Source organism: Halichoeres trimaculatus, unplaced genomic scaffold, assembly GCF_033239565.1.
Source record: "Halichoeres trimaculatus isolate MK-OKI-2021-1 unplaced genomic scaffold, fHalTri1.1 fHalTri1_scaffold_12, whole genome shotgun sequence".
Taxonomy (NCBI): Eukaryota; Metazoa; Chordata; class Actinopteri; order Labriformes; family Labridae; genus Halichoeres; species Halichoeres trimaculatus.
In genome coordinates, this window is record NW_027437190.1 from 23,907,300 (window position 1) to 23,928,938 (window position 21,639).

Here is a 21,639-nt window from a genome sequence, read left to right on the forward strand (position 1 = left end):
TATAAAACATCGGATGAAATGGTAAAAATTCAGATAATCGCAACACTTAAAAACACATCAACTCATTTTTGAAGAGATGAGTTACAAAACATTTGATTTTTATGACTGTTTCTTCAACACATAAAATTAAAAAACAAGAAACAGTCAGATGATTTAGAACACTGAATGTTTTTGGAGCTCAGGAGACGGTGACTGTGTCACAGAGAGGGCCTGGGAGAAATCCATATGTCACCATAAGGCTCATTCTGCTCAGCACGAATCCTCCGGGCTGATAAACTTTCTACAAACAAGACAAAGAGAAAATATGAACAAAACTAGATAAACACACACAAAAAACAGGATAACACATTTTCAGTATTGAGGCAAAGTGGTAGCTGATCTAAGTTTAGGTTGTTTTTTGGAATAACTTTAACATGACCGTGAACTTAGAAACTGATGTAAAAATCTAGTGTTTCAAAAAGAATCTGCAGTTTCTGGTGTTCAGAATAAAAACAAAAACAAAGCAAACAGGTCTCTATCTCTCCATTTTTCTATTTGTTAAAGATGGCTTGTTTTGTTGCTCATCTACTTTGATGTCTGAGATGACAAGAAATCAGAGTCATGGCTGATTTGTTGGGCAGATGGTTACGTTGCTGTTGTTGTTGTTGTTGTTTGCCAAGTGGTGAGGTTATGGCCTCAACTCCACCTCCTGCTCCGGATTAGTAAAGAGTCTGACTGAGATGCATTTCCAATCTGAAGCTGCCAACATCGGGCATCGTACAACTCTTCAGAAACCAATGTCAGCATCACGTCTCTGATTTATACTGTCTCAATCCTTTACTCATTATTAAAGATTTCACCAGCGACAGTTTACATTTTCAATGAGCCGACTCTTCCACACTCAGAGTTGATCTCACACAGCTGGCTTATTGATTAAAGAGCTTCCTGCTCGTGTTGATGCCGCAACATTAACACACTTTCAACATGACGAATGGGAGGATTCAATGACAACTGAAACTGGCGCCTCACCCAGAAGCCTCTGAAAAATGTTGCTGACAGTTCGGCGCTCGGGCTTTGGCGGCAGAAGAGATCGAAAATACACAGGTGCCCCTTCAAACTCGGGCAACTCAGGCAGCAACCTACAAACACAAATAGGCCTACATTTTACTTCCAAACCTTAACGAGTCCAAAAAACAAAACAACCACAGACACAATCCTTTTTTCCATCTGGTTAGTTCTGTTGATAGGCTCGCTGTTATTACCCAAGGGACTCTTCTGCAGCTCTTTGCAGCACCTCATCAGGCACCTCTGGGATGTCCTGTAGTACAGAAACAGATCTGGACACAGGCGTCCTGTAAACACAAGTGTTTATGTTTGTAAGCATAATGGAGCTCAAACACTTCACACATCTTTCTGTGTGTGTTACATACTCTTCTCTCTCTGAGGTGTACATGGGGGAGATTTCTCGAGACCTTTCCGTTTGATCAGTGGCCTCCAGTGGCAGCGAACCATGGGCTGAAAACACACACACACACACGCACACACACTTAAAGCCATTGACTATATTCATTCTCTGGAGGCCTGCTTTAACCCTTGACCATAAGTGATACATGCCTAACCCTGACCTTTGACCCTGGCTGCAGTGGAAACACATTGACAGCCAGTCACCTCCAGCCAGTTGCTTCAAAGTTAATCCAGTAAACACATTTTCTTTTTCAACATAAAAGCTTACCTGAAATATCAAACATCTCTGATTCTGGCACATCTCTGGGGACCTGCACTCACACACAGACACACACAGTCAGTTTTTTCTTACAGTGTTCACAGGTTTAACCCAGAAACACACACACACACACACACACACACACACACACACACACACACACACACTCCTCCACACCTCCTTGGGACTGAGTTCAAGTTGCTCGTCCATGATCTCAGCAGCCCCCGGCCCCTCTTCCTGTCTTTCCCTCTCAGAGTCAGTGGACTCGGGCCCTCTCTCTCCAGTCTGCAGGTCCGAGCCGGAAACAGACGTGATAGTCGCAGCTCGTTTCCATAGAAACAGTGCTTCTGCAGGCAAGACTGCAGGGACAAGAACAGCTTTGAGGATTATTTTGAAGGAGGTTACAAATAATGTCACATAAAAATAGCAATACTGCCATCATCAAAGGGTTCAAATTTTAACACGATCAATATTAGGAGAAATTTAACAACCATCTTCTGATTGAACAGGAAATCTGCTGAATGACAGCACAAATATAATTTATTACAGTGAAACAAAAAGAGAGCACACTCCTGACATAGAGTAATGGTAGGTTGTTTATGGTTATTAAATGAATTAATCTTTATAAATGTGTCAGCATTTCAATGTTTATATTTAGATACTCTGCTGCTGAACAGATGGTTGCGTCAATCTCTCGGTTGATTCACCGCTCGGGTCCTGACTGAATGTCTAAACAATTACAGCACATGTGTCAAATTAGATATGAATACACGCATCATGTAACACCTTCTCTGCTCCCTTTAACCTGTGACACTATCATGTCTTAAACACTTTGGTTCATCATCTAACATCTGAAGAAGTACAGACATAAACATAATGTTTGGAAGTCTTGTCACAGCAGCTCAGAGCATTGTTGTGACTCACATAGCTGCTAAAGAGGCTTTAGACACACAGTCATGTCAGCGTGGGAGGTGGAGCATGTATGCTGAGGTCAAATATCTCACAGTGTGATGCTTAAGGGTGTCATAAACTCTTTTCATAAGCTGCATGCTTTTCTAGCTGGAGCTCCAGAGTTTAACCTTATACCACCCTCTACAGGTGCTTTATTTCAATACCTGTGCCTTTGTGAATTCATGTGTTGCTATTAAACATCACAGATTTCAGTTTGTTTGAAAGTGTGTGGGTTTTTTTTTTAATGAATAATAAAACTGAATAAAGTGGGGTCGCAGAAGACCTTTTTTTTTTTTTTTTTTACTTTATGCAGTTTCATTAGACCGAGTTAACTGAGTTTATGTTTATTGAGGGTCTCATCTCAAGGAGTGGGGAGGTAGGGCATATACGTCAGCACCATGTCATACTTGGGGAGGGGTTGGCATTCTTGTTAGGTAAAAAAAATCCTAAACTAATTTAATCATAAACTAATTAGGATAAGTGGAGAAAAAGAGGATTAGTATATGTTTTTAATGTGTGTGTGCTTTGTTTCATTCCATTTCCAAATAAATTGTAACTTTCGTTATCTGTTATTGGCCATTCTGCACTGATGTTTTCAACAGGTTTCTCTTTGTGTTTACGGTTGTAACTAACGGGTGCAGGGTGTGTTGAAGAGCTCAGCAGCAGGGGGCATCCTGTGAGGAGGCAGCAGTGGGTAACTCGGTGGCCTGGTCTCGGCCTGAGGGTTGTTGATCTGTCGCTGCAGCACCTCCTGTGGGATCTGTGTCTCAGGGTCAAAGAAGATTAGCTGCCTCTTCCTCTTCTGCTTCCCCACCTCGGCAGGAGGGACATCCTGTGTGTTTGAGATGGGATGAAAAATTAACCAGAGCTCTCTCCCAAAGTGTAGTTCCCTAAAAATCTTATCATGAGGAAGTCTGTGTGACAAATTTTGAGACGTGCAGAACCAATCTGAGTGACTGAGGTAAACCCATAGAGTGTATAATTAATGGATGTAGCCTCCCCGACGTCACCCATGTGTTTCTGAAACAGGCTTTTGAGGCGAATCAGCTATCGCGGCCATATTGGAAGTGACGGAGGCTTCCAGTAAAGCTATAGGGCCCACATCAGATATGTGAGCTGAGCTGTGCCTCTGATTGGGAGAGCTCACGATCTTATATCCTCTAAACTGTCAAGTTAAAATTCACCCTCCACGGTGTGTGCCGATAATGAAATTAGTGATTTAGACAGGAGAAAAATTTTGAACCAGGCTGTAAATAAGTTAATTTCTGCTCTAAAAACAGCTTTTTTTTTGCTTGGTGAGTTTGTGACAGAGCAACAGCAGATTTGAGCACTTCCACTTTGTCTCATATTTTTTTACACTGGAGGTTGCCGCTTGGGTAAACCCCCTTCGCAGAAAGTCAAAGTGACACCTCTAACTCCAGAGATGATCTCTCGTCTTCCCATGCTGCAGGTGGAGGGGAAGGTAAAGGTGGCACGGAGACGGGGGTGATCATGTCTGTTGGGGGTCCAGGCTCCTCTTGAGGCAACAACATGGCGTCCTCACCAGAGAGCGTAGCAGTGGGTTGTAATCTGACAACAACAGAGACATCTTCAGTGTAAATCTGTGTGTGTTCATTCTTTAATGTGTATCCTAATCATTTACTCCATAGTGGATCCTGTGGGCTCTGCCGTTCCCTCTCTCCCTGTGTCAGCTCTTTCAATCTCCATCGCTTGCTCTTCTTGGGCCTCTCTGAAGACCTCCAAACCTTCTGTTTGAACACAGATTAGATCATCTCTTCTTTCTATTTCTAAAGACTTGATTTAAAATGTCTCGGAGAAAAAACTGTAGCTCTTGTTTTTGACACACACCTTCAGGAAAGTGATCTGATTGATCCAAGAGGAGGGCAATGGTGTCTGGGTGCTGATAGAGGAGGTCTTCACCCTCAAACTAGCAAAGAGAGGAAGGAGAGGGAACAATGAAAGACTGAAAAAGAAGAGAGGATGAGTGTAACCTTCAAAACAAATATGTGCATGAACTTCTTCTGATAGATACACCTCTGTGAGGGGCATAGCAACCGGCTCTGCCTCCCTCAGAGTGATGGTGTCTGGAGATGCAGTTATGCCTGAAGGAAAAAAGAAGATTTCGTTAGCAGGAGATTCAAGTAATCAAATGCTGTTAGGTGAACTTCAGCTACACAACATTTCCTGACCTTAAAGCATCAGGCTGGGCTGATTAGCAGGATGTTGTTAAAGGTATTCTGCTCTGACCTGACAGTATCTCTCTGCTGCTTTGTGTAGATCTGCACAATCTGAGCTCTGTGACCTGCTGGTATTTCTATGCACATAACTGAAAACAGTCTGACATATCATACATAGCTGCTCACGTTTTACCGTCATTCTATAGAGATGGTATTTGAATGAAGATGAAAAGCAGATAATTAGGACAGACCTATTTTCCTTAACACTATGAGCATTCTTCATTCTTCCTAAAGCATTACAATTTTTTCAAAATTAAATACAGACAGCAAAAACCACTGCATGATATCCAAGGTTGTAATAGTTAACTAAAATGAAACTAAAAATTAAAATTAAAATTTAAAATACATTGCAGTTAACTCAAACTAATAAAAACTAGAAAAGAAAACAAAAACGATAAGTAAACTAAAACTGTATCTTGTGTTCACAAAACTAACTGAAACTAACTAAAATTATAGACAAAAAATAGTTATAGTTTTTGACAATATCAATAGCCTTTAGGATTTTAATTAATCCGACACATTTTCCAAACCAATTTTAGACAGTTTTAGGCAGTTGTTAGTGCCGCACAACACCATCATAGCGGCATATAGAGACGAGCTTGTTTACTGCACTGACTGGCTGTGCGCTGTGCTGTGACGAAACGTAGTGGAGCAATGAATTAGAGCATCTGCAATAGTTAAATTGTTACAGAGTCCAAGTTTTTATTGTATTTGAGTCTGCCTTTATTGTTACAGAGTCCAAGTTTTTATTTATTGAAGCTCATATTATATTGTTTTTTTTATAATTTATGTTAATATTATTTTTATGTAATTTATGTCAACATTATTTTATATAATTTATGCTTATATTTTTTTATACTAAGTTTATATTATTTTCATGTATTTAAGGCAGCAGCCAACATTTAGGTATCAGCATTGACTGAGCAGTGAGCACTATGTTGGACTTGAAAATAAACAGCATGACAAAATATTTACTCTGACCTTTTTGAATCCTGCACCTGGTTAATAAGGTATGAAAAAAATAAAACTAAACTAAAACTAAAGTAAAACTAAGCCTTGTTGCAGAAATCAAAACTAAATAAAAACTAGAATGCCCGCTCTAAAACTAATTAAAACTAAACTGTAATGGAAAAAAAATGTCAAAACTAACTAAAACTAAAATATAATGACAAATCCAAAACTATTATAACCTTGATGATATCATTATGTGAGATGTGGTGTAAACACTATACACTAAGCAACACAGACTGCTCTGCAACTTTTAAAGATGGCCTTTCAATATGCCCAGACCGTCTCTCTGTTTTGTTTGACTGCTTTGTATGTAGGATGTGTGGTCTCCTGTATCAGATCAGAGCCTGATTGCACAGCTCATCCTATTTCCTGACTTTCATCCTAAAGATACTGATTTAATCAGCATCAGGTCGAGCTCACCAATCAGGAAGAAGCTAATCTGGAGATAAAGCATAACTCAGCCAGTCGTGATTCATTTGATGCAAGTCCCCATTCCTCCAGCTACGGACAGTTGCTGATTCCTGTGCACACCTTTTTCAGGTGTTCAAACGACCTGTGGCCAGGTTTAGCTTTGATCAGAGAAATGCTGTATACATACACTAATTCTAATTGTTATAAAACAGGAACAAGGAGCAGGTCTCCTTTTTTTTAAGGGTAGCTGTTTGAGGTCTGAATTTTGAATAACAGAGTTGTTTTTGCACAAGTGAGACCTGAGGAGCTCTCTTTGTCTCATTCGTGTGTTTGAATTTTACAACTACGATGTATGAGGAAAGTTATGAAGTAGCATCTGTAACGAATACACACCAAATGTCACATCATTTTTAAGCTTGAACTGCTGTTTGCCTTTTATTAGGGTCCTCGGCCTGAGCCAGGGCACCTTCTAGCAAGAGCTAGTAAGAGAAGTATTGTTTTTAATTATTTTTATTGTGACTGTGTTAAAGGACTGTACTGTTCAAGTGCCCTCATTAAATTTCAGGTCATGTACTGGCAAAAACTGAAACCAATGCAAGTTTTTTATGTCTACTTTAGTAAAATTAATAAAGCACTACATCCCAATCAAAGCAGCTCAGCTGAACAAGAATGCTGTGTCTCTTTTGCATATATGTCTTATTGTGTCACAGTATGGAAGCTCCCTTTGACCACAATTAAGTCAGCTGCATTTTTATAAAACTAAGCATTAAAAATAACAGATAAAATGAAAGCAGCTCAGTTTTGTTAATTTCAATCCTTTTGCTGGAATATTTCATCAGGCGAAAAATGGTTGGAGCTTGAGGGGCACAGTCAGGGGCAATTATAAAATAGCACATTGTAAGACCTCCCTGGGTCAGTCTTAATAGTCTTTGCTTTCTCCATAAAAATCTCTCAAATGTGAAGCACCCTGCCGAAAGAAATACAACTATAACACAAGGTCCAAAGACTAAACAAAGGCATAAAAGGGCAACAAAAGCAAAATCAGAGATGTGAACATGTTTATCTTTTCTATGAGAATGAATGAGAATAAACATTTACCTGATGGTCTTCTATACCAACTCACTTTTATTTTATGTAATATTGATATCTTTCCAGTTTTCTTTCAAGCAACTAAAAGCCCCTCTAGGGACAAGAGTTTGAAGCCAGTTGTCCCCATCAAATTAACTATATAAAGTCGCAAGCAATTTTCTTTCTTGTCTTTCTGCTTTTACATTGCTTTTTATTTTCTGGCAGTGCAATAACACAGAGCTTATAATTTCATTAGTCAGCTCACTTTCTAAAGCTGCATCAGAAGGGGAACTGGCCTGTTCGGGGAGCTCAGGAGAGGCTTCTCTCAGATACTCTTGACCCATCTGAGAGAAACAAAACAGACAGTTACTGTAACAACAAAATTATTTAAATGTTTTCAATCCTTTCTTTTGCTTTCAAATGTTGTCAGATCTGGGTACCTGCATCAGTGTGTTGGGACTGGGCATTACACTCGGCATGTACATCACTCCAAACAAAGGGTCTGGAGCTCCCTCTGTCTCTTCCATGAGAGACAGGGCATCAGGGAAGTCCAGAACTTGTCTGAGGAAAAACAGAGGAGGCCCAGCAGCAGGAAACAAGTGTCATGATGAGTTTTACGTAGAAGGCAATACGAGAGACGTTGAACACCTGTTCTCACCTGCTGTGGTCATCTATATCTATCTTCTGTGCCTTTTGCTTTGACAGCTGGCCCAGAACGGACTGCAGCTCTTCTGAAAGAACACAGGAGCAATGTCAAGAACCAGAGCAGGTTTCTCTGTTTTTATAATGGTCAGTATGTCTCACCCAGGAGAATTGCACACTGTCTGTGATAAACAAGGATGACCCCATACTGCAGCTGGGAGGAGAGATAGAGGGAGAAGCGAGGCTGGGGGAGATCAGGCAGAGGTGGTGGGACTCTCTCGAGGATGTAGTTTATGATGTCATCGCTGTGGGCGAAATTAGTTTTGATATAACTTGACAGATCCCAACTCAGCCAATTACAAATGTGTGACAGTGACTAACTAAAAACAAAAAAATTTCTTACCAGGTTCGTATGACGTTGACTTTCAGAAAGTCACGACGGGTGACTCTGATACCTTTGGTTGCAACCAGCCTGGATTGTGCACACAGTATAGATATAGTGTCGTTACATTTAAACCAGCAGGAAACTAAAGAAACGTGGGTTTGCCATCCTCAGGTATTTGACAAAATAATTTCTTGATTTAAAAAAAATAAAATAAATGATAAAAAATTAAAGAGCTCAGTCCATGCTTTGGGTCTTGATTTAATGTTAACTTTGTCAAAGCCTTAAAGGTTGAATTTTAAGAGATCTTTTTTTTCTTTTTTGGTAGTTGGATCGTAATAATTGCTTTTCTGTTCATTTACTTTTTTCAAAGTTTAAAGCAAGCTAAAATAAGAACAGATACATACACTATCAAAGGCTTTCCCATTTCAATGTTATATTGTGTGCATTTTTTCTTAATATTTGACCTTTGACCCAACCTTCAAAGCTCTTCTCTTTTGCTAATTAAACTTCAAAGACCTAAAGCAATTGTTTTGGCTACGGTTGACGTGTCATTACGTGATTGTTTTTATTGCCTCTCCTGCACCTGCACACTTTACCAAAAAAAAAAAACAAAAAAACCCCCACAAGTTAAAAAAAAGACCAAGTGCCTATAGTGTCAAATTCAAAGATTTTAACACAATGAAAAAATCGATTGTCACTAACATTAGCTACCGCGTTCTTCAACGAATGTCGAGCATTTAAATGTCGTGAAAATTAAAGATTATGAAAAAAAAAACAATAAAAACGCCCCAGTTTCATTATTTTTTTATGGAGAATAAAAATGTCCACATTATTATTAAAAAGCCCCATAAATTAAACAGAATGATCACACATTGTAAACCCAATCAATCGTTAGTGTCGGATGACTTAATCCTGTGTAACAGTAAATGTCGTCCCCCTGAGATTAAAGAGATAAAAGAGGGTCGGGGCATGAAACTGAATTTCCGTTAAAATGACATTCATACTGAAAGACGTGGGAGGCTTTTTCATGGTGTTGGTAAAAGCCTCTCCCAAAAAACGTACTATTAGCAAACTACAGGGGAATAAACCTGCAGTTAAAACTAAACAGAAAAAACAAAATTGTGCCATCCTTTCCAAAGTGGTGCTCGAATGACGCGTATCGTTATTGTTCGCCTTTTTCTCGGCTAGAGAACGATGACAGAAACATTTTAACTCACCATATCGTAGAAAAACATCCCGTGTGACGCTTTAAAACTGCAGGATAGTAAAACATGTTTGAGAAAATATCAGAAATGTCAATTAAACTGAATAAATTAGCTTGTTGGGAATGAGATTTTACAGCACGGCAGCATAAAAGTGATTTCAGCTTTTTTTCTTTGATATATATAGTGTTGGTGTGTTTATTGTTTATACTTTGGTACAAGCCAATTGGTCAGTCCAAGGAGGAACAATTTGAGTTAGAGAGCTGCTTTTGGGCATGCGCAAATGTAATACACCGGGGGAAAATCTGATCAGAGACGAGAGATTAGATTGTTGTTGTTCTTTAGTAATAAGTAACCATCGTGTTTTAAATGCATGTAAGCAACTGTATAAGGAAACAAAATGCACAGGCAGCATTCTCAGTGTAATGAAACTTATCACATTTTTTTGTCTTAGGTTTGCATTCCGAAAAAACAAAACAGCTCCAGGAGGCGTTGTTCCTCAAGGAAAAAAAAACTTTTATTCAGAAACACAGCATGGATAAATCGAGACAAGTCATGTAAATATGTATAAACAAAAAAAGGCAACAAAACAGTTGGGATCTAATAAAACTCAAGGTTCAGCTTATAAAAAAACAAAACATAATGTTACAGTGTTGGAGGGCTCCTCTAAGTTTCCTATTGTTGCAGTAAAGGGAGTGAAGTTAATGATGGATGAAGATCACAGCAGTCTTCCTCTACACTCGGTGGATCCACAGCAGCAGAGTAGCACCTTCCCCTCCACACTTCCCACCTCGTAGTTGTAGTCCCAGGTCAGCTCTGTGCCGGCACGGATCCGCCTGAACAAAGAAACCAGCAGATGAGTGGAGGACAGGAGCTAAACAGAATGCTTACATGCAACCACAACTCTGCACTGTTTGCTTTATCAGTGAATACATTCTCAGGGAAAACTAGGACCTTGCTTTTAGGTTGATACTGAATGACAAGCTAATCACATTGCGATTTCAGTTATTGTCATTAATATGTTTAAAGTGTGGTTTCTGTTGTGGTAAAACAACTTTCTTAAGGGGGGCAAAAAACAGTATTCTCTCTAAAGGTACTTCAACTCACTGTTTCAGGCAACAAGCCATCTGAATTAGCCCAGTACTTCTAATATTGATGCCTGACATTAAGCTCTTTCCAATTATTTCCAGTTTTAAATCCTACAAAGGCTTTGCATCATTCCTGCAGGCTACAGCGACAGTTAATTTAACTGCAACAGACTTAAAATCTTTTTAAAAACTCACTTGCTGGCAAAAAATGCCACCCAGGGAAACCGCAGGTCATGTGTGTCCACAAACACGTTTTGGACAAAAAGGTTAGGACTACAGCTGTGCTGTAATGCAGAGAGGAGATGAGATGAGAAGTTTAATATAAATATGTAAAAGATAATCTGAGTGGGAACATACTGGGGATAGATTACACACTTACATTGAGGTAACGTCCTAGATTTCCTTCCAGCTTGGCATCAATGATGTAACAGGACTCCTCACCGTCAAAGAAAAGACGTGTGTTCTTATAAGCATTTTCACCTCCTGCTCCAGGCTGTCCCTGCTGTCCAGTTTTCCCACCTTGACCTCCCTGGCCTCCCTGACCCACCTGGCCCCCCTGCCCTCCCCCACCTCCGGATTGACCTGTTTTCACCATCATCCCATGGCTGCCCTTCAGGGCAATGCCACGAGTAGATTTCACAGCTACCTGTTTCTTCATCACACCTGAGAGAGAACACAGGGACAGGAGACAGTTCAGCTACAGTCAGTGCGCTTTAATTCAAGAGTTTTGCATTTCTCTCTTCCACACCTGGAGTAGCTTTTTCTCTCTCCTTGTTATCATCAGATCCAGAGCTGATGGTCTGAACATCATCACTGTCAGACAGAGTCATCACGTCCTGTTTCTTCCCCGTTTCTGACTTCACTTGACTGCGAGAAAAACACAATTTATCTCATAAGTGTTAAAAGTTCAAACCATGTGATTGAAGCCTAACTTTTGTTGAAGAAAAAAGGTCAAGAAATTGGAAAGAACTAACACATGTGACATACCTTTTGCTCTCTCCAGAGTCCTGTGAGAAAAAAAGACATATAAGTCAATTGTGAAAAACATTGGTCTAAATTAACAGCCACGTTTGACTTTTCATCTTTTAGTAAAAAAATCACACATACAAGTTGACTTAGTTTGCAGTAGAGGGATTAGAATAATTATTTTTAATAGGTGTATATGAAAATGACGTGACTCTTTTTCCCTTTTCCCTCACCTTTTTCAGCCCCTGGCTGGTAAGCCACAAGGCCACCTTACTCTTTCCTGTCTCCTCTGGCATGGATGGGGGCTTATCTTCATCAGTGCCTCTGACTGAGGTACTCAAACCATCTTTACTGTCTTGACTCCCTGAGGATGGCAAAAAGAAAGAGGTATTTAGAAACAGGCGTTATCACAACACTTTTAACTGAAAATACATCAAACATTGAAACTGAAACTTTTTTAGTTACGAATATATATGATCATTTTAACTTGATGCCAGCTCCATTTTTTCAGCACTTTTTGTTCTTGTTCCTATTTTTTTCCAAATTATTTCTGGCATTAAATTCAAAATGAGCAGACATAAAATCGGTGTCTCTGTGTTCCCTTAACTCACCTTCTTTGTTGCCTTTCACTTGACCTCGTGTGGTGTAACTCCTCCACACAGAGCTGGAGTTGAAGTAGTTTTCCTTCACAAATGTGTCATCTGAGCTGTCACTCTCTTCTTCACTCTTTGAATCCTTGTCATCCTCGTCATTACTGTCCCCTGACGAACTCGGGCTTCGAGCTGTGACAAAAAACAAAAAAATGTGAAAAATGAGGAAATTAGGATGATCCTGACCAGACTTGAGAGAGTCCAACAGATCTCTCACACTCGGGCTTTGACTCACTCTTTTTGGCCTGCCCGCGAGGATTAGTAGACACTAGAGCTGATGGTTGAATTTTCATCCTTGACACATCCACACCGCTGCCCTCACTGTCTGAGCAGTGGGCTTCACTCTCGTAGCCTTCCTTGAAGTTCTCCACACTCTCTATGTGGTCTAGATTAGCAAAATACTCATCTCCCATCTCTAAACCTTCTTTGTCTGCAAAGTCATCCGTCAAGATTTTACCTGAAAGAGAAAGGAGAGGTTAGAGTAACATCTACATGTTTGCTGTGTCTCTATCACCTTTCCTTTATAAAACTTGTTCTTTAGTCAGTGCCTCACCAGCATAGATGCACACAAAAGAGCCCTTTGCCACATCATCCAGACATCTGATGCCCCAGCCTTTGTTCTGGGTTTTGAAGAGCTGGAGTCGGACCTGCAGACCATGCTGCACCAGTCGGTTTGTGCACATCTGGGCGCAGCATTTACACCTCTTATTACACTCGTAGATCCTGAAGGGGAAAGAATCAGGCAGAGAGTCAGATGGGTAACACCTTCTGAGACTATAATTATGATAATCTTCTTAAGAGGTTTGAGGTGCTTCGGTGTGTCTTTCATATCTGACCCTGTGGGGAGGCACTCCTCTAGTCGTTTGTACAAAAATCCAGCGTTTTGGTTGATCTGCCCCCCTGGTGTGCAGGCAGTGGCTTGCAGGGTCAACTGATGACACGAACATTTGGATCTAACACAAAAACAAAAAAGGCACGTTCAGAATATTGACATGAGGATTTTGAGGAATGATGGGTCATCTACGAACAGCTTCACTGACTTGTCCCGACAACCATCAGTGCAATCACAGCCGACCAGGAAGTCTGCACTGGTGTTGATAGAAACTCCATCTTCAGGAATACGCTCTTTACCTGAGAACAGGAGGGGAGGAGGTGAGGATGCAAACAAATCTTCTTAGGAGACAAAAAATAAGATGAAGTCTGATGCTGGCACAAGCCCAAGTCAAACTCTCATTTGATCTGATCTCAATGTCAGTCTTACTGTAAGCTACGTTAGGAGGTGGCGTGGAATCGATCTCATTGACGCAGGAGAGTGGGATGTCCTCCTTTCCTTCCGTGATGTCAGGAATGTAGTAAAACGGCCTCTGAGGCTGGAAGGGCCGGTCCACGAGCACGTAGGGGTCGAGACAGAACATCTCTAAGAATATAAAGTCACAGCGGGTCTGGAAGAGGTAGTGTTGGATCTCTGCCATGTTACGCAGGCACAGACCACAAGGAGCCTTGTAGATCACGTGGAAGGACATCTGGGGATGGACACAAAGATCAAACAATTCAGAGTGACCATTGAAATTAAAAAAAAAACTTTTTTTTATATTTTGAAGGTAGGCATGAACTACAACTTCACAATTTTCTACTTCTCAACAAATCCTTCCTTGGTACCTTGCGGTTGACTTTGCGTCGCCCTGTCATACGTCTGAAATCATACAGCAAAGGTGTAAGGAGAGGGTTTTTTCCTCGATGCATGTCTGGTTTCACAGGTCGGACTCGGTTCAGACATGCAGGCTGACAGGTGTGTGCCAGATAGAAGATACGGTCGGTCGGGGCACGGTAGGAAGGCTGGTGTGGGACAGTTGCCATTGCATGGGTAATATGAGGTGGGGCAGGAGTGATAGCAGGTAATTGTCTCTGAAACGGCTGTGTGAAAGTGAGCGAAGGAGTGTTCTGAGTAGATATTATCCTTATTCTGTGGGTGAACAAAACAAGAGAAGGAACAGATTTCAAATTATTAGAACATGAATTATCTCCGGTGATCTCATCATGCTTTAAAACACGTTGCACTTCAGTGGACTCACCCAGAGAGATTGGTGGGACTAGAAGAAAGAGACTGCATGACTTTAGAGGCATGAGTGCCTCCCACTCCTGGTACAAATGGAGAAGTGCTCTTCTTTGCCATCTGATGCTTAGTGCTACTTGTAAAAGAAAAAAAATCAGTCAATAACAAATTTGGGTTTGATGATCCCCTAGGTGGCATGGTTGCGTATCAAAAGTATAACACTGACAGCTCTCTTGGTACAAGATATTCAGAAAGCATCACTTACTCAATGCGCAAAGGCTGAGGGGTTGGTTGGAGCTGTGGCTGTGGGGGCGGAGGACGGGGTGAAGGTTGTGGTGTCTGTGAGGGTTGGCTTGGTGAGGCTTGTGGTGCTTTAACAGGAGAGGCTCCAACATGTCCATCGCTGGTGTATTGAACTACTGGTCCTTTACTCCTTAACGCTCCTGTGGATTGAGATAGACAAAAAGAAATTCAGTAAGAGATAAATTAAACAATTTGTTAAATAACTCCAATTCCAAAAACAGTGGGACATTGTGAAAGATGTAAATAAAAACAGAGTAAAATGATTTGCAAATCTCACAAAGCCACATAAGAACAACTGCAAAACTGCACCATTTTAAAAAGCAGGTCTGGAGTTTTGGGAATGCAGTCTCGTTTTGGACTGTTGTCCGATTTTGTGCTGCTCAACCCTCCTGGGCCATTTCAAAGATGCTCTTTTTTATACACAGTCATGTTATTAACCTTTTGATTACTTACCTAATTAGTTATTACTAGAACTAGGGATGCACGATATTATCGGCACAATATCGGTATCGGCAGATATGAAAATTTCTGCTGATATGCACAGCCAATAAAGTGCTATTCATTTAGGATTATTATTATTTTCCATCTGAAAAATAAGCTCCTTAAATAAAATGTAGCACTTTATTTATTTGCACTGCAGAGCTCTGTGTCTGTCACCAGGTTGTTACAGTAGCTCTAAAATAATCAAATGCAACTTGGTTATGTTTAAAAATGCATTGTACATTTAAAGTTCATGTGATCTAAAGAAATTATTTTTCTGTATTTCAATACTGAATGTCTTGAGTTTGAAAAAATTATACATTTCTTATTTATGGTAAAATCAAATGTTTTTTGTCTTGTTTTATGTGTGTTTCTTAAACAAATAAGACCGTCACAATAAGAGTAACATATAAATTCCAGTACAGGACAGACTTAGCTTTCTTTACAGTGAAAAAAACAAACAAACTTGTGATTATCGGTATCGGTATCGGCCAAGAGGGGTTTCGATATATCGGCAAATCCAATATCGGCAAAAATCTAATATCGTGCATCCCTAACTAGAACCACTTACTTTTCCAGCTTTTTGATGCCCCTGTCTTATCCTTTTTGAGAGGTGTTGCTGTCATCAAATTTACAATGGGCCAATACTTTTCATAAAGTTGTATCATGTCTCACTTTTAACATTGTATATGCTGTCTTTCTTCTGTGAATAATATATATATAGTAATGAATGTGTGTGTTACCCATGTTAGGTCGTGTCCTCTGCTGTCCTGCCAGCTTCTTCTCCTGCGTGTTGGCGGTGGTCATCTTCAGGTTGAACATTGGCTCCAGCCTTGTGGAGCCTCTGTAGATCCACTCACTCCTCTTGTCATCCTGATAAAAACAAAACAGCTCACAGCATTCATTCACTGTCAATCTGCATACTGATAAATCAATTATAACCTATTTAAATCAAAGTTAGTTTGATTTTCACAGTATGACCTTTTTAAAAGCTGGAAGTTAGTGTTTAACCTCAATATTTTTTCAAACCCGTACCAGAAACAGGATCTTGACCAAGCTTCCATCCACCTCCTCCACTTTGCTCTTCCACCAGGTTCCCTCCCATTCTGTCTTGATGATCTGTCCAACCTTTAAGAGTACCATGGGTCTGCTAGGATACGCAGTGATATACTCCTCAATGAAGTCTCGACATGATGCATCCTCTATGTCCTCCCAGGTACGCTTCACTAAAAAAAAAGTAAATGTAGAGTAGTATTTCACCGACAAACTTAAAGCGGCACCTTAGGCAGATCAGGCTTTGAAAAGATACAAGAAGGAAGGAGAGAAGAGAAAATGGGCACTTACAAGGCCGGCAAACAGGGTAGAGCTCAGGCAGTGCCACATAGGAGGCATAGCCATCGTCAAAGAAGATTAAAAACCTAAAACACATAACAAGAGAATTACATTTTTTTAATCTTTGTTGCAATAATCCAATTGCAAAATTCAATAGATCAAAATAAATCAGCTCACCTCATTCTGTTCTTGTTGTTGGGCATCTCTGCCACGATCCCAGCATAGAGCCACACCAGGTTGCCGTCCTTGTACTTAGCGACTACACGAGCCCCGACAAACAGGCTTTCCAAAGTGGGGTTATAGTCGAATGCTACATGATTTCCAGACAGCAAACTCTTTCCTTTATCAAACTTCACCTTATACTTGAATACACCATTTCCTGGGATTAGACAGAATATTCTGTGTTATAGAAAACAAATCAGTAAAAAAAACATAATGAAATTTAATATCATGAGTAAGAAAACATTCAGGGAATCTTTGAAGACTTAAATGTTATGTTAAAAACTGTCCTAAAAGCAACACAAAATTCTCTGCTGACGCACCAATAGGATTGATAGCAACAAGGGCTCCTCTGTGCCATGTCTTGGTGCGCTTCTTCCCCAGAATGCTCATTCCAACCCTGAGCTCATCCTCTGGGATGTTTGGGTTGGGCTGGGTCATTGAATGAGAGGAAAGCTGGGAGACAAACACTGCTGGAGTTGCATTCTGTATACCTGAGGGGTTCAAGAACCACATAAGTATTACATATAACACACACACACACCTATAACTATGACACAGGTTTATATAGAAAACAGTAAATGGGCAGTGGACTACTATTAATCCTCACCTAACACAGATGTAGGCTGTGTTGCAGGTCGGATCAATGGTACCCCTGCGGAGGGTTTGCTGATCATTTGGACCAACTTCTGCACCTGCTGTGAAGATTTTTCTAAAGCTGCAGAGGCGTCTTTTACCTGTTGAAATCAGTAAAAATCATATCATCATCTGCATATACAGGTAATAATTTAACCTTAGTGGATATTGAAGGTTTAACAGCTACCATTTCTATTTTCCTGTTTCTAAAAGCATCTCTCAATCAGACAATTGAACAAATTAGATTTGACAACATTTTCCACCTGCAACTGTGTTTTCTGCAAATGCCCATATTAATGTCTTTATACATATTCTTTTTACATTTACAGTAAATCAATCAAAATATACATTTATCTGATTATAAATATTATAGAAGGCACATAGTGTACCATTGTCTTGTTTTATGCACGCTGTCTTGAAGGTTCAAAGACTAAGTTTTAAAAACTGGACCTTGGATTTTAAGTACATTCTTGTGGCGCAAAAACTGGTCAAACTGAAGTGACCTTTCTGTTAGTCATTTCGGGGTTTTTAAAATACAAAAAGTCAACATGATCAACTTCCCCCTATTCTGCAAATGTCACTGTTCTGCCAATAAAGTGTAAAATCTGAGGAATATAACAAAGTTTTGTGTTATTCTCACCAGGGGATCTTTGCTTGGAGTGATCGGCTTCTTTGGAGGAACCACTAAAATGTTAACACAAACAAAATTGAAGCAGTTATTGATTTTGCCTCGTAATACTAAGCAATTGTATCCATTTTCATAAAACAAAGACTTACAACAGCCAACAGCAATGACATCATCATCGTCATCATCGTCTATCTCAATGACTTCGGAGGACAGCAGGCCTCCCCCACCTCCCTCATCTTCTGAGCTGCTTTCACGATAAACCAGACCGTTCTTCTGGTACGTTTCCTTCACCAATTTCTCACACTCCAGTATAGACCTGTAGAAAAAGAGAGGGGAACAAACGTGAGCATTTCTGACTTGTACAAGGGTCAAGTAGGCTTGTCTTATCACTAAGGTAGATGTGTGTGTATGTATAATGTATTCTCCATTGTATATTTAATTATATTGTCATGTATGACAATACATTCTTCTACAGAACTGTATGTCACACATTGCAATGGATCTAAATTTCTTGCACAATGGATACGAGTATTTTTCCATTTAAGACTTTATTCACAGCTGACTCCTGATCTAAAGTTTCCTTGCCTGGCTTTGAACTACCTTAGTTTTATCTTCAAAACATTCCTTCTTTAGAAATAGAGACTTATTTTGAAATTAGACACCATTCCCCCACTGGCTCTATCCAATAAGGATGTAAAATTCTCCAACTGAAAATGATGGAACTGAACATGAGTCTATAATAACAGAAAACAGTGATTTGTTTCCACAATTTTTCATATAGACAAATTAATACTGAGATGTGAAAATGCCTACAAAAAGTATCATAAATTGAGTTTATACAAAAAAAAGTGAATATGTGAAATGAGTTTAGGTCACCGTTAACTTACTGGCTGGCATCTTTCAGGAGCATCTGTGTCTTTGCTTCTTCTTCTTCTTTCTGCTCCACCCATTCTTTGAGCTCAGTCAGCTGGGCTTTTTTCTTCTGCACAGCCTCACTCTTCTCTACAGCTTCTTCAATCCATTTTCTTAACTCATCCAGAGAAATGCCCAACTCTTCCTCCAGACTGGAGTCCCAGCCATCCACCTCCATTCTGAAAGGATAAATCAGAAACAGGACATGTGAACATAATGTTACTGAATTTCCACAAATTGGATTTCACTGTGCATTATCTTTCGTAGAGAGTGTGAATATCTTTGTTGTTGCTGCTCTTGGAACCAGAATCTCTCATTGCATTTTTGGAGGAACAACTTGAAGGACATCAAGTAATTTTCTTTGTGTTAAACAAACCCTTAAAATTTGTAAGCAAACAATATTTTTTGCAGAAAATTATTTGTTTTGTGTTTAAGTGACTTTCGGAATTTGGCCACACAACACACTGTATATATACGTTAATATTATACACAAAAGAGTTTACATAATTCTGCTACTTTGTTGACTACTGAAAAAGGATCATTAGTATTTTATGTGGAGGCATTTCAATGTCACAGTAAACATGACTGAACACATGATCAAATCTTAACTGTGCAGAGCTTACATGTCAAAGTCATGATCTGCAGTGTAGACATTTGAGGGTCTTGTATCAACTTGTATCAGTCAGTGCAAAGCACACTTGTGAAATAATCAGTCACAGAGCTAGACTGCAGATGAAACCTTTAAAGACTGACACGAGTGGACAAGCAATGACTTTCTCTGTGCATGCTAACTTTGTTTGCAGACATGCATAGATGCAGATGCTGATGGGAAATGATTCACCAATCATTACAACGTCTATAAGAGAATCACGTGAAGCTAATACTGGCTTGACACAGCCACAAGACACACATACTGTAAAATGTAGTACTGTCAGTCTAAATGCTATCATACAGGAGCAATAAGTTGAGTTTTGTTGTGCTAGCTAGCATATTGCTAGCTAGCACAACAAACACCGTTTAAAAATCATTACTCTGTTAATTTACAAGCGAAGCTTTTGTTATAATCTCAGTGAACAGAGTAACTGCTGTATTATTCAATCACAACTTCATTGATGCAATGACGAACATGCCAGGGAGTATGGGTCTACAAGACAACAACACGAAGCGTCTAATAACAGTGAGCGCATGTTAGCTTCTTGGCCTAGCATTAGCACGGGGAGTTTCTTATTATATGAATGACTCATGTAAGTATCTGCAAAACAAACGGCATATTGCTCTCTTGAGCTGCTCTCAGAGGCTTGCGACACGATGCCTTATTACAAAAGCACTCCTTAACACTCACCCATCGCTGCTTTCCATCCCGACTCCCTGTATTTTTAGAGCTAGGTAGCTTGCTAACGCTACCGGCTGGCTAGCAACAATAAGGAATCTATGCTTTGTTCTCCAGCGTAAACGAATAGGGCGGTGTTATTTGGTGGCACTGGGCAGCGGGTGCAAGACGAGGGCTCCGCTCGCTCGGTCTATCGAGGTAAATAAATCAGTAATTCAGGTCCACGATGCACTTAGGGGCGCCCAAGTATTTCAGTGCGTGTGATAGAGGAGGGATGCATTAACGATAGCTCGACATTTATTTCCACATGAACGTACTAACCTGTTGTTATTTGCAATGATAAGCGTGTATAAGCACACTTGCATTTCCTTAGTGGTGGTGGGGGAAAGATTTGTGCGATTTTTTAAAAGTTGTCCACTTTTTGCTTTACTCTTGTGAGACCAACTTCTAGTATCCTAAGACTAAAAGATGTATTTTCACTTTTTAAAAACTGTCCCAGGGTTCTTCAGGGTGCATACAAATTTTCCACCCTGGGTCGCTCTTGACTTCACTTGTGCAGCTGCAAATTTTCAATAACACCTTCTTTAGCATTTTTTTTTTCCATCAAATTCAACTTGCATCATAGTTTGTACCAAACCATCAAAACATAGTGTGACTGGAAAGAGAGCTGAGTATCTGTTTTATATTACAGTTTACTCAGTGTGAAGTCTGAACACATCTGTATCACATTAGTGCAGAGAGGAGGGCATTTGTCCTTGTCTTTCTGAAGGATTTTTTTTTAGCATATTTTTCTGGTATTGTGAATACTTCACATTCAATCAATCTAGGGGAGTTACATCAAACTGTAGTCAAATTGAATTGTAATGATTTTTTTTTTAACCTGCCAGCTCAGTCAAACAAACTTTCTTCACATTGTTAAAGTTTTCAGTGTATCAGTGTTTAAGCAAATTACCTGGAAACATTCAAATTTTTTTCACTTTGATTTTTTGATTCAGACATGGCATGAAGCCACTTGCCAGAATTATCATTCATAAATATGCATTCTGATGCAGAAGTGTGCTTATTGTTCACTTTGCATTGAGAGTAATTTGGTTGTGAATATAAAGTGGACACTCTTTACTTCATCTAGTAAACACAAAGTCAAATTTATTGGGGACAAAAATATTTAGATTCTGCATCAATAAACCCATTTCATTCTACTTTCTTTAACTTTATACCTGTTCACACTATAAATCAGGAACAGCTAGTGTTCATTACATCACATATTTAACACAGAACAGCCAATGGTTAGTGCTGCATACTTACCTTATTTCAGATTGCTGCTTGTTCTTTGAACAAAATGTATTAATTCTTTGATGGTAGCGGTTTAATTTTAGACACATCCCCAACTTCCGACTTAGTCAAAATTAAAGCCTCAGTGTCTTTGTTATCTA

General features: G+C 39.7%; 2 protein-coding genes across 3 annotated transcripts; both read right to left on the reverse strand.

Annotated features, from left to right (window-relative positions):
• Positions 1–197: 197 nt before the first annotated feature.
• Positions 198–9,680, reverse strand: LOC141800619 (meiotic recombination protein REC8 homolog). Its single transcript, XM_074683282.1, has 17 exons — positions 9,625–9,680; positions 8,426–8,494; positions 8,185–8,327; positions 8,039–8,111; positions 7,821–7,941; positions 7,646–7,724; positions 4,688–4,755; positions 4,502–4,580; positions 4,296–4,401; positions 4,063–4,222; positions 3,287–3,485; positions 1,880–2,061; positions 1,712–1,754; positions 1,410–1,494; positions 1,242–1,331; positions 1,009–1,118; positions 198–280 (listed from the first exon to the last, which is right to left on the reverse strand). Exons 1-17 carry the CDS (start codon positions 9,678–9,680, stop codon positions 198–200), a joined length of 1,746 nt encoding a protein of 581 aa, XP_074539383.1.
• Positions 9,681–10,143: 463 nt separating this feature from the next.
• Positions 10,144–20,377, reverse strand: setdb1b (SET domain bifurcated histone lysine methyltransferase 1b). Of its 2 annotated transcripts, none has more exons than XM_074684137.1 (25): positions 20,219–20,377; positions 18,852–19,055; positions 18,114–18,280; positions 17,977–18,020; positions 17,311–17,437; positions 17,024–17,194; positions 16,659–16,860; positions 16,494–16,567; positions 16,185–16,375; positions 15,893–16,022; positions 14,632–14,809; positions 14,386–14,499; positions 13,973–14,276; positions 13,575–13,836; positions 13,354–13,444; positions 13,150–13,266; positions 12,867–13,036; positions 12,549–12,770; positions 12,275–12,445; positions 11,897–12,027; positions 11,685–11,704; positions 11,446–11,564; positions 11,077–11,360; positions 10,893–10,981; positions 10,144–10,445 (listed from the first exon to the last, which is right to left on the reverse strand). In XM_074684137.1, the coding sequence occupies exons 1-25, from the start codon at positions 20,233–20,235 to the stop codon at positions 10,328–10,330; spliced, it is 3,717 nt and encodes a 1,238-aa protein (XP_074540238.1). In that variant the 5' UTR covers positions 20,236–20,377; the 3' UTR covers positions 10,144–10,327. The 2 variants fall into 2 exon arrangements, with proteins under 2 accessions (XP_074540238.1, XP_074540237.1); XM_074684136.1 differs by having other exon boundaries at positions 14,386–14,502.
• Between the last annotated feature and the right edge of the window lie 1,262 nt (positions 20,378–21,639).